At 36.4% G+C, this 12,915-nt stretch overlaps 1 protein-coding gene across 6 annotated transcripts in view; it reads right to left on the bottom strand.

Annotated features, from left to right (window-relative positions):
* LOC123321617 (nuclear protein MDM1) overlaps positions 1–12,915 on the bottom strand; it is a 42,214-nt gene that overhangs the window by 6,852 nt on the left and 22,447 nt on the right. For 4 of the 6 annotated variants that reach the window (XM_044909309.1, XM_044909308.1, XM_044909310.1 and 1 more), the window contains 6 exons: positions 11,753–11,865; positions 6,407–6,611; positions 5,839–6,092; positions 1,030–1,300; positions 795–965; positions 316–456 (listed from right to left, as the gene is read on the bottom strand). In XM_044909309.1, coding sequence (XP_044765244.1) covers positions 316–456; positions 795–965; positions 1,030–1,300; positions 5,839–6,092; positions 6,407–6,611; positions 11,753–11,865 — 1,155 coding nt within the window. Of the gene's footprint in view, positions 1–315; positions 457–794; positions 966–1,029; positions 1,301–5,838; positions 6,093–6,406; positions 6,612–10,149; positions 10,183–11,752; positions 11,866–12,915 lie in introns of those variants that run through there. The other 2 variants (XM_044909313.1, XM_044909312.1) reach the window with 2 other exon arrangements.

The following is a 12,915-nucleotide window of genomic DNA, read 5'->3' as shown; positions in this document are numbered from 1 at the left end:
AAGAACTCAATTTATCATCTCACATTTTTCCGCTTTTGTTTTTTTTTAATTCGCCTGAACGGAGGTTGGAGTTTTTTTTGTTTCCCAGAGTCTACGTGTCTCAAGAAATAAACCGTGGAAATTTCCAGAGGATTTTAGTGATCTTTCACCTTAGTAGGTTCATTATTGGAAATGATAAACCGAAAATGCAGAAAATCTGAAACACCAAACGGTGAAAATCAATCAAAATTTTTAGGTGTGAATTCGTAAAGTGACAAAGCCAAAAAGCAGACTTCACGAGTCTTGGCACACACTTTGTCCATGCTTCTAGCTTACAAGGTCTTTGTTTTCTGCTGGCCGAATGTCCATTGGTTGTGGGCTTCCTCTCTTTCACTGTGGCAGACCTCGACTGTCTCTTTGGTGACTTTTTTTCTCCTGCTGGCTCAGTAGTAGTGGGACCTACTGATTGAGAACGCACTGAAAAAGAATATTTCTATCATCAGAGGCAGTTATCACATGCTTCTCCAGGTTTTCCTGCTGTAGGAACCTGTGTCATCGAGTTGAAACTATGTAGTTATGTGTGAATTTTTTCTATCAAAACGATCCACTCCCACCCCAAAAAAAAACCTAGCTTCGCCAATGTGCCATCTTCAGTGAACACTAGGTAAAGAACTGTTCTATTTAGAACGATCTCAGATTATTTCTCATGCAAAAAAATAGAAAATATTCCAAATTTCATACGTTGAAATGATTGAAAAAAAATTTGAAACATGGTCAATTAATCAGAGTGTTTCAAAATTTACAGTTAACGTTACCGTTTCTAGGGCTTTTAGCTGTTCTTTGATGACTGCGCTTCAGCGACGAAGATTTCATAGGTGAAATTTTCTTTGGACTGTTTTTGTTGGATCCTCTGGAGTCGTCATCCTTTCTCGGAATTGTCGGTTCCAGTTTCTCCCTGGTGGGTGAAAGAATTAACCCATCCAATTCTTGAAAATGGAAAAAAAAAACGATTAGGACGTTTCTCGATGGAACAGCATTTGCTTGTTTTACCAGATCCCCCGGTTGTCCTTTCCAAATGGTGCCTAACAATATCCCGAATGAGTCTTGCCGAATTTTCCGCATTCCTTTCGGCCTTTGTCGGTGAGCTTCTTTTATTATTGTCTTCGTCTTTTTCCCTCTTCGTGAAATTCTTATGTGGCACAGAGGCAAGGGATAATGCTGATAAGGAACTTCTTCTGGATACTTGATCCCATAATTCGATCTGTTTATGGTATATGTCATTGAACTTGTCATTGGTCACGTCGCTACCCCATCCACGACTCTGTAATGAAAAAAAAAAGTTGAAAAAGTAATGATTCTTTTTACTTAAAATGAAGATATGAAAAAAGTGGAAAACTGTGTCCAGGCTTGGCTATAATACTGGAGAGAAAAGATGTACAGAGAAAGCCGAATGGCCTTGTTATACTTGGAGATCTATGACTGTAAGTCAAAGGCCATTTGTAACTCTACAGCAGCCACCTGTAAGGCTATGACTGTTGGCCAACGGAAATCTGTAAGTCTGTGACTTCAAGTCTCTCTAAGTCAAAAGCCATGTGACTGTAAGTCAAAGGTAATCTGTTAGTTCATTATTGTAAGTCAAAGACCATCTGTAAATCGAACTAAAAACTTCAAGTGGGTGAACTCTTCAACAACTCATTTTGTGAGAATCATATAATCTGTTTTTAGTTCAATTATGAATTTTCATCAAGTATCAGTCACTTCACAATTCAATATCGTCTGTAAATCCATGGTCCTATGTCGAAAGTAATCTGTCAAAGGCCATGTAAAACGGTAAAAAATGCCTCGTATCCCAGTCAACCAGTTTCAGTCACAGGGAAGTTGTTGGGAATTACCACATAATAGGAAAGAATTTGAAGAAATGTTAGTTTGTTGGACAGATGTCCTTATTTTATTCCTCGCATCTTCCAACCGCCTTTTTGAGAATTTTAACATATTTCACTTTGTGATTTTTTTTTGACGCACCATGTAAATTATTCACCTTTAAGTTTCGTCTGGTTTTAGTATTTTCATTGAAATATTTGGTTAATTTCAATATATGAATATCAAAAGGTAAACTGACCGAAAATAGAATGCAGAAAATGTGCAATACATGAAGGAAGAAAACAGAGGTTATTGCTTATTGTGAGACAGACTGACAGACCACAATAATTAATATGCCTAGTAAAAGAAAATACGTGTAGCGGTCAGAAACTCATCATAGGAAGTCATGTACTAGAGTGGTTTTATCAAACGCTTAGTAAAGTTAGAAGAACAGGAAAACAGAACCGAAGATCTATAATAACCCTTCTCGAACATTTCATTTTTTATGCAGACTGCTCGAGTTGTTGATCAATACCTGCAGGACGTAGAACCTGCTGATCTCAGAGCATTTCCAAGAGGTGCAGACCCACCGCTGGCTTTGAATCAGGAGGAGCAAATTTCAATATGTGATCATTTTTCGGCGGAATCATCTTAATGCTGGACACCTTTAAACATATATACGAAGCTTTAGGCCTTAGACTCAATATCGATAAAACCAAAATCCTGGTAAGTCCCACAGAAAGCCTTCAAACACATATCAGCCTGGAGAATGAAACCCTAGAACAGGTCGAGCAGTTCAAATACTTGGGAAGCTTCATAAATACTAGGGCTAACCTAGACACGGAAATACACAACCGTATCAATTCGGCTTCACGGGCATTCTGGAAGCTAAAGGTAAGAGTGTTCCAAAATCACGACCTCAATCGGAAGACCAAGACAGCTGTTTACAAAGCAGTCGTCCTTGCAACGCTTCTCTACGGAAGCTAAAGCTGGACGCTTTACAGACGACATATTAAACAGCTTGAACAAACGCAACAACGTCATCTAAGACAGATAATGCACATCAGATGGTTCCACAAAGTTTCGAATGCAGAAGTCTTGCAACGCGCGAGTTGTACAACAATTGAGACTCAAGTCTCAAACGAATGAGCAATGGGTCACTAGGCCTCAGTTCAGCCTGGTGGGGCACCGCACTTGGAAGAAGAAGAAGAAGGACTGAGGGATTTTCTCTTCATTACAAAGGCTGTGGTCCGTATATACACTTTGGTTACTTCTGGTTAGTAAGTGGGCGGTCCGTATATGTCGAATTCCTGACAATTTGGTTCAATATCAGTCACCAGAGTAACCGCTCTGTTAACTTGCGGTTACCAAATGTGTATATACGGACCATACGCCAAATCTGCTTGGATCGGTCTTCCATGCTCCCAAGAGATTTGAGGGAATCCAAGTCGTCACAGTATATGAGGTTTTTTACCTCTATACTTTCATTTCGGTAAAAATGCCATAATATCAGCATGGCCAACCTTATGTACCGATTTTCCACTGATGATGGAACATCTGTGGGTATATTATGAGATTAGACACAACATTGGGGAAAGTGTGTTACCCATAATAAGGAGCAAAATTTGCTTTTTTTAAGGAAATTACTTGTTTTTACAAGATTGCATTTGTTGCAGAGTTAAAAACCTAAGGTGGAGTCATATCGAGGTGATAATGTTCAATCATTCATTGCTGTAAAGAACAGACTTATAATTTTTTAGGGCTAATTGCGACTGTGTGCCCTCCTGTGACTGAAGGGACCCAACCGTGACCTACACATCTTTCCACACTCCGGGAATGGATAGTCACCAACCAGATCTGGCCGCCGCTGTATTCTTGTCGAGTCTCCATTATAACTGTGCACCATAGACCTCCACCGTGACCTGTCTAACGCTAGTTGTTCCCAGTTATGATTGGCATTAACTGATTTTAGGGATTGATGTACCTTAAACCGCCTATACTGGTCTCCTGGTTTCCAGGCTCCCTCTGTCAATTCGCCATACAGAGCTATTTTGTGGAGTCTTGTTTCTTGCATCCTCAAAATGTGGCCGCTCCATCTGAGTCGAGCCCTCGTTACTTGTGTCCCAATTGTTGTACAACTCGCGCGTTGCAAGACTTCTGCATTCGAAACTTTGTGGAACCATCTGATGTGCATTATCTGTCTTAGATGACGTTGTTGCGTTTTTTCAAGCTGTTTAATATGTCGCCTATAGGGTGTCCAGCTTTTGCTTCCGTAAAGAAGCGTAGGGAGGACGACTGCTTTGTAAACAGCTGTCTTGGTCTTCAGATTGAGGTCGTGATTTTGAAACACTCTGACCTTTAGCTTCCAGAATGCCCGTGATGCCGAATTGATACGGTTGTGTATTTTCGTGTCTAGGTTAGCCCTAGTATTTATGAAGTTTCCCAAGTATTTGAACTGCTCGACCTGTTCTAGAGTTTCATTCTCCAGGCTGATATGTGTTTGAAGGCTTTCTGGCGGACTTACCAGGATTTTGGTTTTGTCGATATTGAGTCTAAGGCCTGAATAAGCTTCGTATATATGTTTATAGGTGTCCAGCATTATCTGTAGATCCTCTGGGTTGCTAGCGATAAGTGCGCAGTCGTCTGCATATTGAAGTTCCGTGATAAACTTTGAATGGGTTCTTGCTCTGAGGCGCTTCAGGTTAAATAGGCCTACATCAAATCTGAATCTTATTGCAACACCTCTTACAGTCATACTCATGTCAGCAATTATCGAGACAGCTATGGCGAAAATATTGAACAGTAAAGGCGCTAACACGCAGCCTTGTTTTATTCCAGAGTTGGTTAAGAAATGGTCGGTTGTAGAGCCATTATGCCGTATTTAGCGGATATTCTCCAGTGTGCAGGCGAGAAGAGCATACAGTTCATCCTGCACTATGAAACAGTCCTTTCCTAAATGGATTACCGGTTGAAACTAATAATTCACTGAAAAAGGAAGATGAGAAGACAAAAAGGTAATTCAACCAGCTGTAGAAGATAACAAGGGAAGGAACAGCTAGCAAGTGCGAAGAGCTACAATTATTGTGGGGAATCAACACAGGGTTTCCACTCTTGTCAACCATTGAAGGTAGACAGTTGTTAAAAAGTGTTTTTGTTATGACCAAATGTACTGTGTGCAGACAAAAGGAGCATACAGTTCATCCTGCACTATGAAACAGTCCTTTCCTAGAGGAATGGAATGGTTGAAGCTACTAGTTCTAACTGGAAAAGGAAGATGACAAAAAAGAGAAGTTAAGCAGCTGTAGAAGATAACAAGGGAAAGAACAGCTAGCAAGTACGAAAAGCCACAATTGTTGTTGGGAATCAACACAGGGTTTCCACTCTTGTCAACCATTGAAGGTAGACAGTTGTTGAAAAGTGTTTTTGGTATGACCAAATTTACTGTGTGCAGACAAAAGGAACATACAGTTCATCCTGCACTATGAAACAGTCCTTTCCTAGAGGAATGGAAAGGTTGAAGCTACTAGTTCCAACTGGAAAAGGAAGAAGAGATGACAAGAAAGAGAACTCAAGCAGCTGTAGAAGATAACAAGGGAAAGAACAGCTAGCAAGTGCGAAGAGCCACAATTGTTATGGAGAATCAACACAGGGTTTCCACTCTTGTCAACCATTGAAGGTAGACAGTTGTTGAAAAGTGTTTTTGTTATGACCAAATGTACTCTGTGCAAACAAAAGGAGCATACAGTTCATCCTGCACTATGAAACAGTCCTTTCCTAGAGGAATCGAATGGTTGAAGCTACTAGTTCTAACTGGAAAAGGAAGAAGAGATGACAAAAAAGAGAAGTTAAGCAGCTGTAGAAGATAACAAGGGAAAGAACAGCTAGCAAGTACGAAGAGCCACAATTGTTGTGAAGAATCAACACAGGGTTTCCACTCTAATCAACCATCGTTATGACTAAATATACTATAAAAAAGTAATGACCATTGCATTTACTTACCCTGTACTCCACAGCCTTCTTCCTCAATTCAACGACTTCCCTATACCAGGAATCGTTATTATCTCCATTCACAAAGGACGAACCAGAACCATCAGGTTCATCTTTATTCGAACTAGGTTTTTTATTCACTGTGATTTTTCCCTCAGAGTACAATTCTGAAAAAGGTCGGAATTTCTTCTTGTATTCAGTATTGAATTCCTCGGGCTTTTCGTCACGATTGTTCTTCTCGTCGAACAAGGGTTCTAATTCACTAGCTGAGAAAATAATCAACGTGTCAGCATGAGGAACGTCCAAATAGTTAAACATCGAGAACAGAAAAGACGCAAGAATGCTTACTTGTTTAATAGAATTTGAAAAAAGTTTGAGAATTCAAAATGTTCGAAAACCACACATACAGAGATTTGTTGTATTCAGTTAGAAATCAGAGGAGTGGGTGTACCGTTATATCGATCGGTGTGTTATTAGATAGTTGGAAATTTTGAATTGTGCTTTCTTCTGAAGGCAACAAAAGTGCGGGATTTTATTTGTGACTAAATCTATTGAGTGGCACTTAAACATTTTAATTTACCATTTCCAATATCTATTCGTTTCCTATGTATTATAGCATTTGCTGAAGGTTTCAGAGCACCCAACGATTTTGATTTCCTAGGTGAGGCAGAAGTGCAACCGGCTGCATCCCTTCTAGATACGTGTCCATTGGGCCATGCAAACTGAAATCGATATTCAGTACTTATTTTAGAAATTGCCTTCTTCAAAAGGCTTGACTCGCGATCCTGGAAAATTAAATTTTGATCAAAATGAATACAAATCAACATCATATCTTTTTTGGCCCGTTATCTCTCTATCTTTTTTGGAATCATCATCGATTTTATTATTATCAGTTTATTCGGTAGTGTCTATATAATTTTGTAGCAAAATTTTTCATCACTCAAACCGTGTGATAACATAATAAAAGTCAATTTGGTCATTCATGGAAGTGTTAAACATATTCCGTTCTTGTACAATTAACAATAACTTTTCACATCATTAAATTCTCTAGAAAACAACAATATTTAAACACAAATAAAAAACATTCCAAAATGAATAATGAGTACGTGCAAACAGAAAAGACAACATATAAAGCGAAAAGCGTAGAACTAGGTGCTAATATCGAAAGCATAAATGTATGGATAAATAAAATACAAAATATCGGTGACAATGAGAGCAAACATATGAAAAATATATAATATATCACTGAGATCAAGAGAATTACAAGTTAATGAAATGAAAGACAAATACGAAAAACCTTCGATAAATGATTCATGACTGGGGGTGGAAGTATTTCAGAGAAAACTTCTTCGCCACTGAACGAAAAAGCCATTTTCCTATTTATCTTCATTCAGTATGCTTGAATACGTTGTTCTTAAACACGAATTTGGCTAGATGTCGAATTTTTTATTATTTCATTCTATTTTAACAACGCTTCTATGGAATGTCTACTCGCTTGTCTGTTCGATACAAAAGGTGAAAATGATTCCTTCTAGTCCCATACAGATTATCCTGATCCTCTGCCTTCGCAAAGTTATAAATGGGGACAGATTATGTAAATGAAACCATCATATAATTGGATCCCTTTACATATCAACCCCAACTGTTGAAATTTAATTAGGAAAAACCGGTGTTGTGCGATATGCAGGGTGTTTCGGAATTGAGTTATAAAAAAAAATTCAGCAAGAATATAAGAATAATAAATTACTTTTTGCTCGAAATTCCTTTCTCTTTAGGTGTAACTACCTTGATTTCAGTGGAAACTATTATTTTCATCCAGTATCTCCACAATAGTAACATGAAATTAGAAGCTAACATCTCTGTGACGTTATGTTATCAAAGGGGGGTGAAAATATTTATATAACTCGCTATGCGATCACAAGGTAAGATTCCGATGTATTGTCTGAAAAAGGAGTCTGATACAAGCTCCGAAATTCGTCAATTCATATTGTTTCAATATTCTAAAAAATAGAAGCATTTTTCACAAGCAAACCCCAATTTTTATTCTTCATATTTCAGGTGTTGGGGGAGAAAGCCCATAATAATTTTCAAGAAATAAGGTCCCTGGAACTCATGTTTCCATTCGACACCACTTTATGTTTGTTGTATCTATTGAAAAACAGTTATATAATTCCTCCCAAGAATACTCTCACCTATTGACCTACTTGATAAATGGTTGATATGTTTGTGCGAATTGTTTGATCGAATAACCAGAATAGCATCCTGATCCTGAGGTCTAAAGAAACACTTTTTTCTTTACCATTTTTTTTGTATTCGGCTAGGCTGAAAAGATACAGGCTGTCGAAAATCCATCCAACCCAACCCTTAAGAGTAAGTTTAACGTACCTACGCTCACTAATGAATATTGGACCATTTTGTATTCTTCATATTTTCTCGTATACTGCGCCATTTTCCAGTAATTGGATATTCAAAAATGAAAAATATCTGTGAAAGTTGGTGTCATAGATTAAGCTTGTTATTCTGAAGCAGTGAACTTTGTTGTCATTGTAGTTAGATAATTATAATTTCCTAGTTCCTTTTTTCAGTTCATTGTCAGGAACAATTTTTTCTACTAGATTTGCTCCTGACAAATTAGTGCAAAAATGTATGTAGGAGCAAATCGGTTATTTCAATTTTTTAATTGATTTTGTTTCAGAGATTGGGAGGGAAAACCCTAAAAAGTTTCAGAAGATGTCATTAGAGTGTTCTGTGTTGTGTTTTTCAACTTGCCAATGCCTGAACGTTGAGAGATATTATCATTTATTTATTTATATGATAATGAAAGGTTCAATATGACAATGGGTTGTGTTTGAGTCTGGTAACTTTTGAAAGAAAGAAAATAAACAACGATAATAAATTATTACACATTGGGAATGAATATCAGAATATGGGTGGTTGCGAGCTGAAATTCATATTATTGAATGCTTGGAAAAACTTCAGTGTAAGGCCATAGCTTATTATGAAAACCTAAAATGGCTATATCTGCTTATCTAAGCTCAATCGGAAAAATGGTACAGAAAAAAGTGTTTCTTTTGACTTCAAGAATCTATCGTTTTTGACTCGTACAGATATTTCAACAGTGGATTCTTGAGGTCGAAGGAAACACTTTTTTCATTTACCTTTTTTTTCCGAATCGGCTCGGTTTAAAATATACAGGCTGTTGAAAAACCATAGAAAAATTTATTTCTAGTTCTATCTCACAAACGGTTTTATCGAATGAAATGAATTTCGGAATATAGTTTCTCATTTATTTGATGAATCTTTTTCGAACACAAGATATCACCCACGTCTTCCAGTTTTTCCATTATGACCATTACGTACCATAAAAATACCAAAAATTCGAAGAACCTATATCTCATGAAACCAAGTTGGAAGCTATCTAATGAGTATTTGAAAGTTTAAAAATAAAGTATTCTTCATATTTTCTCGTATAATGCGCCGTTTTCGGATAACTTGATTGTAAAAAATTACAAAGTATCCGTGAAATTTGGGAAATTGGGTACATTGGCTGAATACAACTCTGTTTAAAAGATCCACAGATGTGTAGTGTTACAGATTTAGATAGTAATAGGGAAGGAAATTTTGTTTTTCTAGGGGTAGCACAGTTCATTATAAAAACTTAATATGGGTATATCTTTTTATCAGGGCCGAATCGGAGAAAATGGTACAAGGAAAAAGTGTTCATTTTGACCTCAAGAAACCTACTTTTAAAAAATAGATTCTTTATTTTCAAATTTCATTCAAGAAGGTTTCGAAAATAATGAACTACTCAAGGAAATTCAACCCTTATCATCTATTCAAACATAAACGAATATTTTCTATGGAAAGATCACCACATGTTCTTTTCAATCTGTAATCTGTCTGTCTGCCACAGTGCACTAGAAAATATTTTTAAGATAACTAGAACTGACATGATACACATAATAGAAACGCACCCCCTTAACTCTCCATTTCTAATCTAGTTTTACCACTTTTACCCCAGTTCTTTCTCTGGATAGGAACCTCGGATCCATAAAGATTCCACAGTTCTCACAGAACTTAAACCGCCGCTTATTAAATCATCGTTTCTTATCTACTGAATGAAGAGGTGCTTTTGAGCTGTTTATAGGTCTAGGCATATTTGTTCGGTGTTCGCACATCATGAAGATGTCATACCCAGCAGAGTTATTGGCTTTCATGATAAAGGGTGACTTAAAGAATTATCACTGATAATTTTGGACTTTCTTATCTCAACAGACCATTCATTTAAACTCATTTTTACGAATAAGAGCAATAGCTACTCACCAAAGTGAACTGATACATAATGGTTTGACAGTCACGCAACTTCTTGGATTTTACGAGTTTCAGAGGTTTATTTCTAATGAAAATTGTTTCGTTCACTTCGGTTAACATTGATAGTCAAGACTGATGCCATGCGGAACCTCTTCGGTGGTACCTAGCATTTGGTAAAATGGAAATTATCCGTGCGCACCAGAGACCATCAGAGCCTACTTATTATATTGATGGCCGGTTTGTTAACGTCTGAGATCAAGAATCTTAGGGCCTGATATTGGCGCTTTTCAACGGGGACCGAAGAAAGAGTTATAAATCTTGATAATCTGATCTAATCTGATACGATTCCTCTCGAGATTCTGTTGGACGAATAAAAAATTTTCACGTTAGTCTGCTATATTTAATCAGTGTTTTTTCAGTTGTCATAAAATCATACTTCTGAAACTTTCCCTGAATGACAAGAATATATACTCCTAAATTCCTTTAATCGTATAATTGTATATTTTTAGCGCAGAACCCTGACGAAGATTAAAAATAAAGCGAAACGTCGGAGTTTTCACTTTTCAGATTCACTGACTTCAATTCCTAAATACTGATTGAAATTAAACAAAACAAGTACAAAATCAACCTAGATAAAAATCTTTCTCGATATTTCCCTCAACCATTGTATTTCCTACTTGTGACTTCTTTAAATACACTGCTCAAAAATTGAAATGGATACTAGAGAGGAAACTTAATTGTTAATTGTTTCACAGTATTGCTGTGCATAACATGTGGGGAGACTTATGATTGCGTGGTACACGCAAACACAAAATATGGTCCTCATGATACTTATATTTGCTCTATGAAAAAAAATACATAAGAATGTCTTGTATGCGAATGATATTGTTTCTTTGGTAGGTATGTGCATTGATGGGCTATTGCCCATTGTGTTGTGAAGTTGTCACGAGTTAAACATGCGTTCAAAAGCCTTGTAAGAAGCTGCTTATACCCATAGTGGTGGAAAATCAAGAGTTGCAACCGTCGCACAAGATCGGCTAATACATTTGACTGCACGACGAAATCTCTTCTTTACAGCATCCCAAATTATTAGCTCAGTTCGCCAAGCTATCGGTTTCTTGTCAAACAAATGTTATAATAAAAAAGTGTTTATTTTGACCTCAAGAATCTATTGTCAAAATATTTGTTCGAGTCAGACTCGCCCTGTAAGGTGACTTCAATTTTTGAGTAGTGTATTTAATGAATACGTGGCAGCACTATTCTTCTTTGTTTATAAAACCAAATTTCATGAACTTTTGAAATATAGTACGAAGAATGATTGTTACGCAAAAACAGCAGAGGGCAAGCGAAAAATACTCCTACATAACCAAACATAATATTATTATTTTATCGATATTAATTGGTCTAACTAGTTCTTCGGCGCATAAAGTATTTTCATCCATTCGGTGGAAACAAATCTATCTGCTTTTGAAACACAACTATCTAATTGTGTTCCTACTACTTCAACCAGAATCTTGTTTGATATGAACATGCCAACAATAATGATTCGGACAATAATTACATAAATAACTATTTTAAGACAAGAAATACACTTGCACAAAATTTTGGGACTTACCCTGAGTCTGGGCTCTGCTTTATTTTCATTTTTAGATGTGAAAAACTCGTTATGTCTGTAGGCTATATCTGGATATTTCTTTCTGCGTGGCATTGCTGGCTCCGCTATTCGCACTAAACACATACCAAAATGTAGCCTTAAATTTTTTAACTTCACTGATTCTCAACATACTCTCAGCCATTCGACAGTGGTTCAAATTTTTTTCTTCCTATCAACACAACTGATTTCGATCATTTCTTTTAAAACCAGTTCATCATCTCAATTTCGATTTTCGAAATATACAGAGTGAGTGAAAAGTAATGCACAAAATTTATATCTAAGGTATTTACTATATTGTGAATAAATTCCCCTACGGGAGGTGGGGGGTTGTTGAGATTTTTTTTTATTATAGGGATGAAACTGTTAAACTTATTGAATTGGACTTTTCACTATTTTGATGTGTGTATTTTGACGTCAATGGCACACACTTTATGAGTGATGAACGTAGTTATTGATGAAATATTATACGTACACTTTCTTTGTAAGTGATTCTTATTTCATCAATTACCATCCAACAAAAAACTTCAAAAAGATCAAGCACTCTTTATGTGTATGTCAGTGACCTCAAAATATATAAATGAAGTTTCGAATTCAATAAGTTTTACCATTTGGTTGATGAAAAAAACATCAAGGACCAAATCATTTTCAACAACAAAAAATCTGGCACAAAAAGTTAGTGTTGTCATTTAAAAAACTCAACCACCCTCCATACCTATAGTAAGGATGCATAGCCTATTTCACAATTTTACATAACAAATTGCGTAGGAATTTAAATAAAATTTAACTAGTTTCACCATTTTTTCACAAAATAGGTAATACCGAAGATATGAATTTTGTGCGTAATTTTTAACCCCCTCGGTATAGTTGGTTTTACGAAAAATCCTCAACAAAACAGGAGGGATTTTTCTAATAAGCTAACTAGATAGAATGCTGTGAGAGTCTCTCATTCATAAAATCAAATCCAAACAGCAGAATCTTGTAACATAAGAATAGCATAAAATATAAAAAAAAATTAAAACAAAGCATGATCGAAAATTACATTTTAACCTTTCTCAAAATTGAAAATACTGCTGGATACACACAAATGAAGATTTTTTGATAGCTGAAATGTGAATATAAGCATT

This window comes from Coccinella septempunctata, chromosome X (assembly GCF_907165205.1).
Source record: "Coccinella septempunctata chromosome X, icCocSept1.1, whole genome shotgun sequence".
Lineage (NCBI taxonomy): Eukaryota > Metazoa > Arthropoda > Insecta > Coleoptera > Coccinellidae > Coccinella > Coccinella septempunctata.
This window is presented reverse-complemented; position numbering and strand designations above follow the sequence as displayed.